At 50.8% G+C, this 16,294-nt stretch overlaps 1 protein-coding gene across 2 annotated transcripts; it reads left to right on the plus strand.

The window, feature by feature from the left end:
- Nucleotides 1-738: 738 nt before the first annotated feature.
- Nucleotides 739-12,955, plus strand: LOC144162045 (uncharacterized). Of its 2 annotated transcripts, XM_077692563.1 has the most exons (6): nt 739-871; nt 1,151-1,293; nt 3,707-3,887; nt 8,926-9,044; nt 10,165-10,491; nt 12,640-12,955. In XM_077692563.1, the coding sequence occupies exons 2-6, from the start codon at nt 1,204-1,206 to the stop codon at nt 12,802-12,804; spliced, it is 882 nt and encodes a 293-aa protein (XP_077548689.1). In that variant the 5' UTR covers nt 739-871; nt 1,151-1,203; the 3' UTR covers nt 12,805-12,955. The 2 variants fall into 2 exon arrangements, with proteins under 2 accessions (XP_077548689.1, XP_077548688.1); XM_077692562.1 differs by lacking the exon at nt 739-871 and having other exon boundaries at nt 957-1,293.
- The last annotated feature ends 3,339 nt before the right edge of the window (nt 12,956-16,294 follow it).

Here is a 16,294-nt window from a genome sequence, read left to right on the forward strand (position 1 = left end):
TTTGGTAAAGCACATGAGTGGAAGCCCTTTTTTTTATAAAATGAAACGGAGCTCAAACCCGTGTTAGGCGATCTCCCTTGTCCGTCTCTGCCGCCGATCTCGTCGCCTCCGTCGATGGCGGCAGAGACGGAGGAGAAGTTAGATGTCATGCGTTGGTTTGAGCTTCCTTTAATTTTTACTAACTCCTATAAAATGCACAAGATGAACACACGGCCACTACACGCGCCGTGGGCGGAACGCACAGTGGCGCGAGAGGTCGCATGACCTTATCACGTGGCATTCAGCGAGAACACAGTGGGTCAACCCGCAGTTGTGCTCGGTGAGTGCACCGTCTATCTCCCCCCTCTCGGCGTGGGCTCGTAGCTCAATCGGTAAGGCAGTGGGTTCCATTTCTCTATTGGTTCCAGGTTCGATTCCTGGCGGTGCCAGTAACTTCGTTTATTTGTTCGCACGAGTTTTCTGTTGACACCAACGGTCGCGACATAACCCTTGTGGGTAGAGGTAAAAAGCGCCGCTGTAATGTTTAAAAATTTCGGGCGCATCTAGCATGCATGCCTCGATAACTCAATTCGAATACTTTAACAGAGCGCCATGGCTGTAGCGCACAACGCGCAGCTCTCTCCGCCTCTGGCAGTGACTGCGCATGTGCCGCAAATTCCCGCGGCGATCATCGTGGCGCCCGCCGAGCGCGCCCAGGCGCTCCGCATTATCTCTAAAAGTGGCCGCGCTTGTCCAATTGTATAAAAAACACACAGAAAACCTTCCTTGGAAGAGTTCTGGGCACTACCCTTCCACTGTGGTAGCCACATTTATATTCATTCTTTACGGGCGTGTAAGAGAAGACAGTTTTCTGCCTGTGTTGTGCCCAAAAGTAGGTGCCCCAATTTCATAAAAAAACAGATAGCGGACGTCCCGTGAAAGCTGTCTGAGCACATTACCCGTCTGCTCTCGTCGCAACACTCGTAATCTTGGCCTTTCATGGACGTATACGAGCAGATAGTTGTGTGTGTGTGCGTACTTCGCCGAGATGTGGCTGCGCCATGCATTACCAGTGCCGCATTTATGCGCAGCGCATTGTGATCCCGTATGCATAGCCGCGGCTATTTCTGTGACTTTGTGTTGTTTTCCACTGGGCGTTCGCTCACAACAGGTGAAGCCTTGTCCGGCGCGAACCTGCCAGAACGTCTCCAGGAGCGGAGGCAAATGGCTTCGACAATTCAAGGCGATGGCAACCTTACTGGCGACCACGGCCGTTTGATCCAAACTTCCAAGACCAAGCCCGATAAGATACCGGTGAGACGCAAGCCTAATCGATACGAGCATATGGACACGAGCGTGTTTGTGACTAATGCTGAGCTTGTCGATCAAGCGCGCGTGCGACATGAACATTTATTTGCTCGCGTGTTCACGTCTTCATGAACGTTCACATTCACATTCATTTATACATGGGTCGGTGCCCTTGTCAAGCTATTTTCACACCCCTTTGTCCCGCCTCCTTCTTTCAATGAAGAAGATGATGATGGTAATGGTGGTGATGATGATTATAATGATATGTCGTTGTTTTACGCTTATTTACACAGCGGCTAAGTTCCTAACTATTTCATTCAGTCACCAAATCCAATCAATGAAGGAATTGCAAGTGCGCGTGCTATTGGAAAATGAGTATACCAGGGTTTCAAGCCATCGGCGTGTATCAGCCGAAGCCATAAAAAAGCGTTGCTAAGCAAAGCCGTTCTATTGGCATTTGAGGCGTCTCAACGCGAATAGGCCCCAATCAAATGACTGTTCGAAGCCTAATAGCGGCATACCAGAATCTGAACTGCAGCCAGTTTTCAGATGTAGGTCGCTAGTTCGAACTGAAGACGGCACACAGCATCCATGAACAAATGTTGCGAAAAAGTTTGACTTAAACGGCACACGTTCCTCAACAGAACGTGTTGAGGAAGGTCCCTCACGTTCCTCAACACGTTCCGAGGGAACAAAGTCTGCGTTGAAAGAAGCTGCAGGTTTTTTTTTTTTAACACCAGGCTTTAATCAAGCGACCTAGTGATATCGGCCGAGCTTACTTCGCAGAAACGCATTCACCACAATCCCTCAGGGAAAAGAATGGCTCAGATAAAAATATACTGACTGACGGAATTGGTGCTCCTGAATCACGTTGCGCGAAACGACTTGGAGAGAGAGAGAGAGAGAGAGAGAGAGAGAGAGAGAGAGAGAGTAACTTTACATGAAACTTAAGGGCGCGGTGGGCACGACCCGCAGGGTCGCGACGACTTCCGCCGCTCGAGTCACAAGCTCTTTCTGGGGATGGGGGTTCGAGCAGCCCAACGCCTCCGTCCACTGGTCAGGAGAATTAATTGGAGGGGATGGGTCCTCTGCGCAAGCCCACATTTGGTGTTGGACCGCGGTTTTTTCAACGCAGTGGGGGCAGAGTGAGGATGGGTAGAGGGAGGGGTGGACATGATGAAGGACGGCTCTGCAGGGTAGAAATTCCGTTTGGAGTTAACGCCAGAGGCGGCCCTCCTCCAGAGTGTCGTTCTGGCTTCATGGAGGGCAGAGCCCACATCGTACGCCCGAGTGACAAGTGCTCGGACTGCCGTGTGGGCCGTCTCCATCCCTCCAATGCCCGTGTGAGCCGGGATCCATCGGAATTCGACCGTGTCGGATGGCGAATTTAGACTGAGAATTTTGTGTGCCGGGGCGGAAATGAGCCCTTTGGCAAAGTTTTGTACGGCCGTTTTCGAATCCGAAAATACATTTTCAGGGGTTAATGCCAGTGCGATTGCCGCCTCTTCCGTTGGCAAAGTTTTGTACGGCAGTTTCCGAATCCGAAAATACATTTTCAGGGGTGGGCCTTTGGGTTAATGCCAGTGCGATTGCCGCCTCTTCCGCGATATGCGGGTGACGGGTGTGAAGGGTGAGGGTGGGAAATGGAGGAGATGACGTGGAGTGAATTACAGCACTGGCGAATGCATCTTTATGCCGATATTCTGCGGCATAGACATATATAGAGGGTCGCTCGGGAAGGGGGAAATTTTTTCTCTAGTATCGTGGGTCGACGAATCCTCAAAATTCTAGGACTTTTGCTACAGGGTAATCGACGCAATACGGAGGCAATCAAAAAGTTCTCGGCGCATGTTACCCAACTAATTGGCCTGCTCCGTAGTATCGTTGCCCGAGGGCACGGCCTGAGTGAGCAAGGCCGCCTGAAACTCGTACAAGCGTTTGTTATCAGCCGGCTCACACATGCTCTTCCCTATCTTCCTCTCAGCGACAGCGAAATGAGGAAAACAAATGGTCTCATCCGCAAAGCACACCCAGCCGCCTTGCACTTACAACTGAACGCATCCACTGTCAGATTAGAGGCAACAGGGACATACAATACGGCAGCAGAACTAATCGAAGGCAACCGCACTGGCCAAGTCAACCGCCTAGGGCGCTGCTCAGCAGGCCGACTCCTCTTGCCGAAACTCGGGGTCGGCCCAGCTGAAAGCCCTGAGTCTGTGTGCTGCATTAAATCATCAAACGACTTGAACTGAATGATGGTAAAGTAAACGCCGCGAATGCTGTTGTGAACACTTAACGCACGTTGGGAATCTGTTTAAGCACAATATCCTGGAAAAGGCTCAGAGATGATAATACGCCCTGGGAGTGAAGATACCTTCTGGCTTTGATGTTCATTGGCGCCCTTGCTTCTATATCGCAGACTCGCTCGCTATCTAGAGGCGACACAGAAGAGTGCCAAAGCTGGCAGGCCAATCCCATGCCTGACAAAAACAGCGCGCAGCGCAATGAAGGCGCCATCGGCTCCGGGGACTCGAGCCGTCAGGCCCCCGAAGACGTCTCCTGCGTCCCCAGGCACGTGATCACTCGGAAGGCGATCAACGGTAGGCGTACCATGAACTTTGTTTTAACGCACGCGCTGTCCCCCGTTGGTGCTCGCAGAATTTTTCGAACGCCTTGATTACGACAGGAGGTGTGTTCAGGCGAACTCACATTTCAAGTCATATCCTCACTGTAATTAATCGAGTGGTAATCTTCGGGATTAATTGGCGTATTCATGGGAGGTTGTGGCCGTCACTACACCAGGGTGGCCAATCCTGCTCTGGTGAGGGAGTGCATTACCGGCAATGGTCGCCGGGGTCAGGCCGCACCCCAAGCCCCTTTGTGCAATTCCATTAATACGCGTTTTTTTTTTTTTAACCCGGTGGGAATTGTCCGGCACCGGGATTCTAACCACGGTCCTTCTGCACGCGAGGCGGATGCTCTGCCTCTACGCCATCGCTGCGCTGAGAACGACTCAGCGTGCAATGGAGCGGAAAATGATAGGTGTAACATTAAGGGACAAGAAGAGAGCGGAGTGGGTCAGGGAACAAACACGTGTTAAGGACATATTAGTAGAAATTAAAAAAAAAAGAAATGGACGTGGGCAGGGCATGTAATGCGAAGGCAAGATAACCGCTGGTCATTAAGGGTAACAGAGTGGATCCCTAGAGAAGGCAAGCGTTGCAGGGGGCGGCAGAAAGTTAGATGGGCAGATGAGATCAAGAAGTTTGCGGGGATAAGTTGGTCGCAGTTAGCACAGGACCGAGGTAATTGGAGAATAATGGGAGAGGCCTTTGCCCTGCAGTGGGCGTAGATAGGCTGATGCTGATGATGAATCTTCGGGATATTCGATTGGCTACTCCAAAGCGGTGCTGTCTCCTCTGTGGTTACAGGATGCGACACTTTCCACTGCGTCGCCCCACTCCTCGCAAATGTGTGGAGCGGAATAAAAGGGGAGTCCCTGTCATTTTCGCCAATGCTTTCCTTCCTTTTTTCGCCGCATCATTTTCCCACCAATTTTCTCGAACGGAAATATTCGAAATTTTCGATGCAGGAGTTAAGTTTAATTTCCCAAGAAGGCAAAGTACGAAAGAACGGAATCCACAGCTGTAGATATAAGGTACGAATTATTTTCTGACACCCCTCAAGCGTAAAATCGGTCACGCTACGCTCACCGATTGGTCCTCGTTCCGCGAGGATCCCACCTCCCTGCCAGATGACATCACGGACCTCGAAGAATGGACATCGCAGCTTCTGTCCCTGGTTCAGAAGCACACAAAAGTTATCCCCCTCACTACAGCCAATCCCTCTGTGGACGCCCATCTCGCACATTTGTGGGCAGCCCGACGAAGCTTAGTAAACCGCTGGAAGACGCGCAGGCACAATCGCTCGCTAAAGCGCCGCATCGCTCAAGTCACCCAGCGTGCCTCGGAATACGCTCGAACCCTTCAAACCCAAAATTGGCGCTCATTCTGCGACGAGCTTCAGGGTATGCTTAGCACAAAACGTGCGTGGCGTATTCTGAGACATCTGCTGGGCCCAAAACACTCCAAGACTGCCACGTATTACCACATTCAACGTGTGATTCATAACTACCCCCATCTCCCTGCCCACCTTCTAGACACCCTACGCACGAAGTTTTTTGGTCCCCCGCAAACCCCGCCACCTCCTCCATCTGACGACTACATGGGTACACCGAACCCTGCGCTTGATGCCCCCTTCTCGATTCAAGAATTGAAGCAGACCCTCACCCGCATCACGCGCAATACCACCCCTGGAAAAGATCGAGTAACCAACAAGACCTTGCGAAATCTCGATGAAGACTCCCTCAACTCCCTCCTTGCCCTCTTCAACAAGCACTGGGCAGCCGGCACCCTTCCTCCTCAGTGGCGCCACGCCGACATCACCCTCATCCCGAAACCACACAAACCAATCTCCGTTGACAACCTTCGCCCTATTTCCCTCACATCATGCCTGGGTAAACTCTTCGAGCACCTCGTTCACTCCCGACTTACGGCATTCCTGGAGGACAATGACCTCTATCCTCATACCATGTTTGGATTTCGAGCACACCTGTCTACCCAAGATGTGCTTTTACAACTTAAAGAGCAAATTATCGAAAACTTAAGCAAAACGCACCCCAGTTATATACTTGCATTAGATGTACAAGGAGCATTTGACAATGTCACGCATGCTGCAATACTCCAAGGACTGCAAACAACCAATTGCGGGGAGGCCACATACAACTTCGTCCGGGGCTTTCTCAAGAACCGCACCGCAACGCTTCGTATTGGCCCCCTCCAATCTGACCCTTTCCCGACTCCGCCAAAAGGAACACCACAGGGTTCTGTAATCTCTCCGCTCCTTTTTAACATAGCCCTTCTTCAACTCCCAGCCCAGCTTTCTGCCATCCCCAACCTTCAGCCCGCTTTCTATGCGGATGACCTCACGTTCTGGACTAACGCAGGATCCCCAGGAGATCAACAAGACATTCTCCAGCAAGCCGTTGATTGCACACTCGGGTACCTGCAGCAGCGTGGTCTGACATGTGCACCACATAAATCCGCACTCCTCGTTCTTCGAGCCCGCACCCGAGGCCGCCCCCCAAACCCCACTCCGGACCCGTCAGTCACGATCGATTCTACGCCCGTTCCCCAAGTGCCCTCACTCCGTATACTTGGTGTGACGTTCCACGCAGATGGCTCTGGGGCGGCGATTCTCCCACAACTTCATGTCACAGTCACCCAGCTCACACATCTCATCAGAAGAATCTGCACCCAGCGCCATGGCCTAAAAGAACCAGACACCTGCCGTCTTGTTCAAGCCCTACTGATCAGCCGCATTACATATGGTACTCCCTACGTCAACCTCAAACCAAAGGAACATGCCAAATTAGACGCCCTTATTAGGAAATCATACAAAATCGCCCTCGGCCTCCCTGCCTTCACGCCTACTGTCCGCCTTCTGCAATTAGGTATCCCCAATTCCCTTTCTGAGCTCCTCGAAGCACAGCGGGTCCAGCAACTCACCCGCCTTGCCCTCACCCCTACGGGTCGCACGGTACTGCATAAACTAGGCTACCCCACTCCTCTTCCTTTAGACACCCCCCAGCGTATCCCTCCGTCACTCCGCGCTCACATCTTCGTGTCTCCCATCCCCAAACACATGCACCCTTCCTTCAATCAAGGCAGAAGACAGGCCCGCGTCACCCGCCTCCGGGCCGAATACCACAACAAACCGGACACCCGATACACGGACGTCGCTCCGTATACATCCCGCCCTGCTCACGCACTGGTTGTCGTCGACTCCAAATCTGTCAATGCTACCTCCCTCAGCATTCTCCACGCAAGCACCACGACGGCTGAAGAGACAGCCATCGCTCTAGCAGCGACCACGGCTTCCTCTAACTACGTGGCAATCCTCACAGATTCGCAACAGTCTTGCCGCAACTACTGTACAGGCCGCATCTCTCCCTCAGCGCTGAAGATACTATCATCAATCAAGGATCCACCCCACATCCAGATTGTATGGACACCAGGCCATTCTTCCCTCGAGGGAAACGAGGCGGCACATGCCGCTGCCCGCGCTCTTACATTCCGGGCGTTTTCGTCGACGGAAGAGGACCTTTCCGAACCCTCCATCTATCCCCCGGTCCCTCCCCGATACACTGAAATCCTATATCATTATCGCCAACTGCGGCTTCAATACCCTCCTCCTCACCCATCCCTCAGCACACAGGCGGCTCGCATTTGGCGTCGACTGCAGACCAACACATTCTACAACACCACGATACTCCACCACATATCTCCCTCCACTTACCCCTACAACTGCCCTTCTTGCTCCGTCCCAAACACTACCTACCACCTAGTCTGGGAATGCCCCTACGCGTCAAACCCCCTCCCTTCCCCATCCCCTGAGCAGTGGGAGCGCGAGCTGGCCAGCTCACGGTGCGAGGACCAAGAACGCCTCATCACTCGCGCCCAAGCAGCTGCGCTAGCTCGCGGCTATCTGGACTGAGAAAGCCACCCACTTTTATGCTCATTAAATGTTTTCCAATCCAATCCAATCCACACGAGCTTGTACACAGTTGTATGCGTTTTCATGCAAGTTTGTTCATTCGAAAGATTGCTTCGTTAGTATAACACTGACACAACGTTTACCGCAAACTTCATTAAAATAAGCTGTATAATTTGGAAAACAGAGAAGAGCCATGATGCTCATTAGCGACTTTTCCGCACTGATCATTATGGGCAGTTGCGGTTGGCTAGGCCAACGAAATATTACGAAAATTCAGCAGAGGTTATAAGCTTCCACTTACGGGACCTTCCGCGTCATACCTACTCTTTCACGATATGATTACTATCAACCGTAACAATAAGCCATGGTACAAGTCCAGTAAAAAAAAAGGCAGCGCGTGGATAGTGGATCTCGAGCTAATCACCAGGCTTAGAAAAGGCGTGTTTTGGACGTTGGCGGCAGCCTTAGTCAACATACTAACTCCCGTTTTCAGTATCTGCACTGAATACGTCATAGCCGACATCACGAAACACACGCTTCAGCGAGATAATTAATATTTTGGCTTGCAATGATTAATTTTTCGGTGATCAAAGCCTGATTTCCAGCCGTAAAAGTGCTGAGAGCATTGTAAACCCCAGATTTTTAAAACAAAACAAACTTGTATTTTGTCTTTATGGGGCCTTATAAAGAAAATGGCCCACGCCTATATCAATGTACTGCGGTTATTCAGCAATGGATTCCTGTTCAGATGGCGCGTTTTCCAGCGTAAATTTGCATTATAACTATTGATACTTCAGCGGTATTATCCGCTCGTATCTGTTTTGCAATGTAGACCTTCCCACAACACAAAGGTACTACTACCTACAATGGCGCGCGTTTTGAAAAGCAAGCCCCGATGATGATTATGATGATGATGATAATGATGATGGGGGGGGGTGATACTTGCGCGTACATAATGAACTGCCAATGTCTTCCCTCCCACGCTGCACGTAAGAAGGACAGATGCACCGCAGAAAACGCTCATTCTGCAACTTCGTGAGCCATCTAATCGCGTGGTCTGCCCTTCAAATTTCCCGCTTGCAGATCCCGACTCACTGGATTCAGACGAGCTGATGGAGCTCGTCGGCGCTATCTGCAAGGCGGCCTCGGGGAGAATACAGAGCGCGGAGGCGGCCGCAAACTTCTGTCTCTTAGTTACTCAGGTACGCACTAGGCGTGCCAGCACGCGCTAATTATCGCAAATCCCTCGCCCACCTGATTCGGCTCACACGCTTTGTAGGCGAAATCATGTTGCTACTTATCAACGACTTGTCTACTTACATTGCATTTGCGACTCTGCCTTCTCTTTTTTCTTGTTCTTTTGTCGCGAATTACTTCCACAGTTGTACTGCGCGACACTTCACGCGACAGCTTCAGCATCATCACAATTCTGCTCGGCTGGGAAGCCTCTGTTGTACTCACGTTCCGTCACGTTGACGAATTAAGTGGCGCACGCAGCTTCACCTCGTGTTCCACGTCTGCTAACGCCCTGGGGTGGGGCGTTGGAAGGCACTCCGATGCTACTTCGGAGACTCGCGTTGAAATCGCATCCAAAATCAAATTTGATTTGTATTTCTCTTTACATCGGCGGTAATTTTTCGTATACCGGACAAAAAATGGCGCAGCTTGGACAAGTGGTGCAAGGCTGGAGAAACAGCAGAGCGGGGCCCGTATCAACCTATGTTATTTTGGTTTGAAGTTGCTAAGTTTTGGTAGGTTTTGCTAGGTTTTGATAAGTATATTCTTTGGTCTTGCGATGTTCTTGCAAGTCTAGGCTAAGTGTTGAGAGGTGAGGCCAGGTTTAGCCGGATTTTACAAGGCCGTTCCGGTCGGTGCCTCACACTAACTTCAGATCCCGGGAGGCAACAAGCTGGGTCGACCACCAGCTCCGCTGTTTGCCCCGCCAAGCACAGCTAGCGCAAGCAGCGCCATTTTCTTGCGTTTTAGCTGCCCAACAAAGACTATGGCCTTTAAGATGATATAGTAAGGGGTGCGCAATACGCATATGCCCCTTGAGTTCAAACTCAAGCAGACGCGAAAGCTGGTTTCACTGCTATAATAACCCATTTACGGTGGTGAACCCTTTACAGGCGGCGCAGTTTATCTTGGATTTTTTTTTTGCTTACGCCACCGCAACAGGGTCGAGCATAAACAGCTCCTCTCTTGAAATGCGTCTAACCCCAGCCAAATAAGCTTCATTTAAAAATTACGAGTACCAGTTATTTCAGACAGTAAAATGTGCTCGATTGCGATAAATGTCGGCCACTTAACATTCCTGTGCAGAGGGAGCAAGAGCCGAGGTTCATCGACTGCCTGGTCGGCTGGTGCATGGAGTGGTACAACCGCAGAGACGAGTTGATACCCCGGCGACTCTGGAACGAAGATGAAGAGGACCAGAGGAAGGCCAAGGGGGCCCCCACCCCATATCAGTGGACGGCCTTCGTAGCCTTCCTGGCCGAGCTTCTCGTGGCCCTCACCGGTGGAGGAAGAGACGGTACGGGTCCGGTCCCCGTCTCTACCGACCACTTGTCGGCCCGCTTGATCTCCACGCTGCTGTGTAACTGCTGCCAGATCATGGCTCGCTGGCCGGCCAAGGACATCGAGGACGAGGTGGGCGTACTTTACGCGCGAGAATGCGGTAGTGGTCCTCGTGCCACAGAGCTCCATTCCAGCTGGGATGAAAGCGTGGTTCACACCCGCTAAGGAGCTTGAGGAGCCCTATCATTACTGACCCCTACCAGAAATACCCCAAGATCAAATAAGCACTTGCAGCCTTACCAAGAAGACATGCAGTCCTGTGGACACAGGCAACAAGAGTCCTCTCTCTCTCTTCCTACTCTCTCTCTCTCTCTCTCTCTCTCTCTCTCTCTCTCTCTCTCTCTCTCTCTCTCTCTCTCTCTCTCTCTCTCTCGAAAGAAGAATGGGCTGGCTGAAGGATCATCTTCTCAGGTTCACGTGTTGCATTCAAACTTGAGGATAGCTCCTCATGTGGCAAGTACCACCAAGTCGATATTCCCTTTGTGGCTGCTGCCCGGAAACACAAACCCGTAACCATCATGTCTTATCTTTGCGGCACGAGAAACGAAAGACAGTGGTCTTATGTTTCTTTTTATCTGGAGCTGTACTTTAAAGGTTCATTTTCTAGTTGAGCACCTGTATCACATGTGCGAAGTGGTTTCATCATCCTGCTCCTTTGCGTTTGCAGAATTTCATTTGTGGGTGTAAAATTTCTTTCTGCAAACTCTTCTGTTCACATTTCTAAAATGTCTTGAGCAAGCTATCCTGGGCACATAAGAAGGAAACAAAAAAAAAATGGCCGCCATCCCGCCGTGCGAAAGTGGATGTTCAACGAAGCGTTTTTAAACCGCTATACGCCTGCTAATGTGGGAGAGTGGGAAATGTTCGTCTTCGGGCGGGCTTTTCACTTGCGCTCGGCTTCTCTGGCGGAAAATGCTGGGTTCTGCTTAGCCTTACGCGTGCGCTCACCCTCGCATGACATCAACCCCTTTTTTTCGCGAGCAGCTGCAAACCAACGTTTTTAGATGTCCCCGTGTGCGCTTTTCGCTTTGGAATAAGCCAGCGGACGGCGCGGATCAAAGGGCGGCCCGCAGATCTGGTCCAGCTTGGGCGCGGCGGCAGGAGGAGCGGAACCCCCGAAGGAGCGCGGGAAAACAGTGGACGCGGCAGACGTGTTGAGGCTGCAAACCTATAGGAACACATAGAGGGGGGTCCCATTGTTTACAGTCGCCTTATCGTTTATCGTGTGGTTTAGATTATTGTTTTGTGTTTTTTAACGAACACTCAACCTCTATACTGTATGCCTGATTGCGAAGAAAGATGGCGCTGGGCTTCTCTGGCGGCAAATGCGAGTCCTGCCCAGCCTGACGCATGCGCTCAGCATCTTGGGAAAGAACTGCTGGATCCTGCCCGGGTTTCTCGTTTACGAGAGGAAATTTTCCGACGAACGAGATGCTAACAGCTTCGCTTTAAAAAGCCAGAAAAAAGCTACCGAAAGGATTATTTAGATTTCGAAAATGTCCCAATGACAAACTTTGAAAGTACAATTAGACAGCGCTGCAGTCGAGGGCGTTGCTCTTCCGATGGCTTTTGTCCCAAAAGGACATGGCTCAGGGCCTTGAACGACAATGCAGAGAAATTGCTAAGCTCCAAACATTAATGCCAGACTACGAAGGCTTCCCTTCAAAACTGACGTAATACCCCAGAATAAAGTGTATCCGACAAAAGCATGGAATAACGCCGTTTGATTCATTCAAGATCTGAGCCTCTTTCACCGTACTTTAAAGTTTTGCTTTGTCCTTGTAATACAATTTAGTGTGAAATGACTGGCCTCAAGTTTTTTTCGTTAGAGTATTTGTGTTAGCGTACCTGCAGACCGCGCAAGCGAGGGAGATAAAAAAAAAACTGCCTGCCAGTGCGGGATGGTCTGCTTCGAAGTCTTAAATTCGAAACTCGTAATCTATCACCTACAACTTAGTAGTATACTGATTTATTTAATTATGGGGCTTAACGCGCCGACGCTACACAGGCGATGACGCTCGCCGTAGTGGTGGGCTCCGTATCAATTTTAACCACCTGGGGACCTTTAACGTGCGCCGGAAACTCGAACACACGGGAGGCGTTTTCCCAAATCGCCTCCATCAGAAAATTGGCCGCCGCGACCAGGATAGAATAATACCGTAAACAGAGTGGCGATTTCTACACTCCTTTCAAGGGCGTGCGGGAATTACCTGTGCCCAGATGGAGTGCTTCCTGTTCGTGCTAATAAGAGCGGGCCACGCCATCAAGCTCACAACTCCACAACGACTGCGTCATCTGGTGGGCGACCTCCACGAGACCCACGGCCAGTTTCCAGATGCGGTCACGCCTGTCTCCAGGGAACTCCGGCGTTTACGGCGCTCCTAAAGGCTCCGCTGGGCTCCCGAACTCCTCAGCGATACATTTGTCGCCGGGGTGTGACCATTTTCAAGATGGCGTGCCTTCAAATCTCCGCCAAACCCCTTTTTGTTTCGCGCTTTTTCTCATGCCTTGCCCGTATAGTGATAAAATCAGTGAAACAAGCAAAAGACGTGACCTGTTGTGTTCATCCCTTCGTGTGTGAAGAGACTAGAGGCGAAAATATGTACTGTTCCGTGTGGTGGCATCGCCCCACCAGTACAATGACGCACATGTAGTTTGGTCAATTGGAGGAAAAAGCGAAGTTTATAGAAAATCGGGTCCAGACGTACGCAGTCATCAAGAGGGATAGAGAAAAGACTTTCTCGGACTAGGGTCTCCTGATCTTAAGCGGTAGAGCTGTACAGCGCGGCATCCGTTGTGTGTGTATATTGTAAATGTGTGGTTTGGTTCCTCTGAAGATGTGTGGGCACTTCGAAATGATGTGTGAGAGTTTAGTCCACCCCAGAACAAAATCCACATTTTGGTTCATATAGGTCGGGACACATCGTATGGTAGAGGTCTCGGTTTGGAAACGGTTTGGAATAAGTCTGCAGTGTACAAGGCCGCAAAAGGCCGAACTGTTCATACCAGTGAAGCTTGTGCGCCCAACATTCGGGGCGTTCAACCGGTTTTCGTAACGGTTAATGCAGTCAGTAACACAGGACGTCTGCCTAACTTTGTTTCAGAGGACATATACGCTCAAAAGGACACCTAAGCATAAACGGTGAAGCAAACACGACAAAAACAAAGGGAGGCTACGAGCTCTAATGCGCCGGCACAGTGAAGTAACTAGGTGAGCGCATCACGGTGGCGCCACCTGCCCAGCTTTCCGGCCCCAATAGAGAGGTCCACAGAAAAACAGCAAAGGAGAGATAGAAAGGTACCTGCCGCCAGGTGCACGCTGGGTGTTGACGATAACTAATCTTTTAAGTGCTTGCAGGTGCGAAGGTGTGAAAATATGCTTTCATGCAAAGCTCCTCATCAAAGGGGCCATACAGGCAACAGACGTTTGGTTGCTTCGAAAGACTGCCTCGTTAGAATCATACTGACACCACTTTTAACGCACACTTCGCTCTAATAAGCGATATAATTGGGAAAAAAGGGAATGGCCATGCAACCCATTAGCCCATTTCTCGTAACATGACTTATGATATCATATGCCCAGCTCTGTGATTGGCTGAGGCCGGCAAACGCAAATTAGGTAGGACTTAAAAAGCTTGCCGAATGAGCTGTTTGTGCTTAAATGTAATGCATATTCATCTTACAGAAGTAAGAGTGGTGATGTGAACAATGAAAGTTACGAAAATACACGCAAAGATAGAAGTACCGATGCGCACTGCTGTTGGTACTGGACGCACTATGCTTTTTTTAACTGCACAGGAGCCCGCCGCTTTGGAGTTGTTTTACACGACACTGGCCAATTGGCGTAAGCGACGTTGTCTTACCAGGCCCGGTTTGTCGAGCATACCCCATGTTTCACGAAGTGATTACTTTCTAATGTAACAAAAACAAGCCAGGGGAAAATCCGGTCAAAAAAAATTACACCATCTTCCCGTTTCCGTTGACGTTCAGATTCGCGTGCCTTCATTGTATCGGTAGCTTCTTGACGTAGTTTGAATGAGTCAAGGACATAAGGCGCGTTCGTAGCACTTGCTCCTGTCCCGGATTTGTAGCGTAGTGGGAAGAGCACCGCCTACCTCTCGTTGCGGCCAGAGAGTCGTGGGATCGAAACCGGGCGCCGCTAACTATTTCTTTTTTTATAGTGTAGTATCGCGGAGCTGTGGGTGTACGGAGGAGAGTTGCGCATGCGCAGTGTGAGTGTGGAAGGCGCCGCTATCAACGACGGAGGACCAGGTGAGCCTAAGAAATGTTCCGCATTTAAAACAAAGCAACGGCGGACAACGGCGAGCGCGTCTGGCTACGGTAGCGCCGTCTGGGAGGACTGACTGTAAGCAAGGCTGCCGAGCCACGGCCGGGCTGGAGGAGCGGCGGGCGCAGTGCGCGCTCGCCGCTCCCCAAGTCCGGCCGTGGCCGAGCCTAATGATGCGCGGTTTGAACACCCGCCCTCATGACATCATGCCAGACGTCACGAAAATACTCGATATGGCGGGAGGATGAAATTTTTTACCTAAACTGGATAATTTCTCAGTAAAAAGCGGACAAGCGCTGGGGGCTTTCGAATAAAACAAACTTGTATTTTGTCTGCATGGCATCAATGCCACACAGGCTGGGGCGTTGCAGCAAGGCCTACATGGCCGTGCGCGTTTGACAATTTTGCTGGTCGTTTCCTCCGCAAGACACCGACATGTCCGCTGATCTGAATATCCGTAAAAACTAGTCCTCGTGTTATTTCGTTGGTATTGGAAGGTTGTACAAGCAGCAAAAGGAAGAGTAATATCGTGCTTGAAGACTGGCAGCCCTAATTAGTGTGCAAAAGAGGACATCACAGCAGTTATTCCACGGTGTATTCTTCAGGCAGTATTACCAAGTCTGGGCGTGAGTAGCTTCCAAGAACATCTCAATGAAAGAAATAATGCCGGCTGGAAGGCGCGCGCCAACTTTCAATGGTGCCCCGAGTTGCAAGGTTCCTGCAGGACCCGTTCAGCGAACTCGCCAGCACGCTGTGCATTGCGTTAGACATAACCTCTCGACAACTAGGGAACTCCCAGCTCCCATACCTAGGGAAATTCCAACCCCCACTCCTCCCTTCCCCCACACACAGTTCTGAGTGTTTACTGCTCGCTGATTCTGACAATCACTCCACCTCTTACTATGGGTCTGTTCCACGGGATTGCGCTGCTGAGCACGAGGTCGCGGGTTCTATTCCCGGCCGCGGCGGCAGCTTCTCTGATCGAGGCGAAAAGCAAAAACGCCCGTGTGTACGAGATTTCGGCGCACCTTAAAGATCCCCAGGTGGTCAAAATTAATCCGGAGCCCTCCACTACGGCGCGCCTCATCGCCTGCGTTGCGTCGGCGCGTTAAATCCCACAATCAAATCAATCAAAATGCTCCACGGGAGGGCAGAAGCCAAGAACAGGAACGAACCAATCACTTCCACAAAGAAACTTTTTATTGAGACAAAACCCTGCTTTCCCGAAGGAGTACAGTACAAGCAACAATGCGAAAGAGAAGCTGTTGTAAACAGAACAGATAGGCAGACGGTCTGACGGAACACAGGTTCAGAGATGACTTCGTGCACCACTAAGGATGAACGCGCAACGGTGATGATATGCATACCAGCATCAGCTGTGTGCCCGTGCATCCAGACTGGCAGCACCGTGTTCCCGCAGTGCCCCTTAATAGGATGTTGATGACGATGATGACGACGACGTGAAGCTGAGGCCAATAATTCTGGGGGCACCCAAATTTCCGATCATGATGACAGGACTTGCGCAGAATATTTCTGAAACAACAAGAATAGATGAACACCGAATAAGCAAAGAGAAGCCAGTGTTTC

The sequence above is a fragment of the Haemaphysalis longicornis genome, unplaced genomic scaffold (genome assembly GCF_048455015.1).
Source record: "Haemaphysalis longicornis isolate Haplotype H1 unplaced genomic scaffold, Haemaphysalis longicornis Haplotype H1 scaffold_12, whole genome shotgun sequence".
Taxonomy (NCBI): Eukaryota; Metazoa; Arthropoda; class Arachnida; order Ixodida; family Ixodidae; genus Haemaphysalis; species Haemaphysalis longicornis.

Excerpts from the sequence above, each read along its gene's own strand:
- LOC144162045 (XM_077692562.1), top strand. The coding sequence starts at position 1,087 with ATGCATAGCCGCGGCTATTTCTGTGACTTTGTGTTGTTTTCCACTGGG. Across the intron at positions 1,294-3,706 it reads CCAAGCCCGATAAGATACCG|ACTCGCTCGCTATCTAGAGG; the intron begins GTGAGACGCAAG and ends TCTATATCGCAG. Across the intron at positions 9,045-10,164 it reads TCTGTCTCTTAGTTACTCAG|AGGGAGCAAGAGCCGAGGTT; the intron begins GTACGCACTAGG and ends ATTCCTGTGCAG.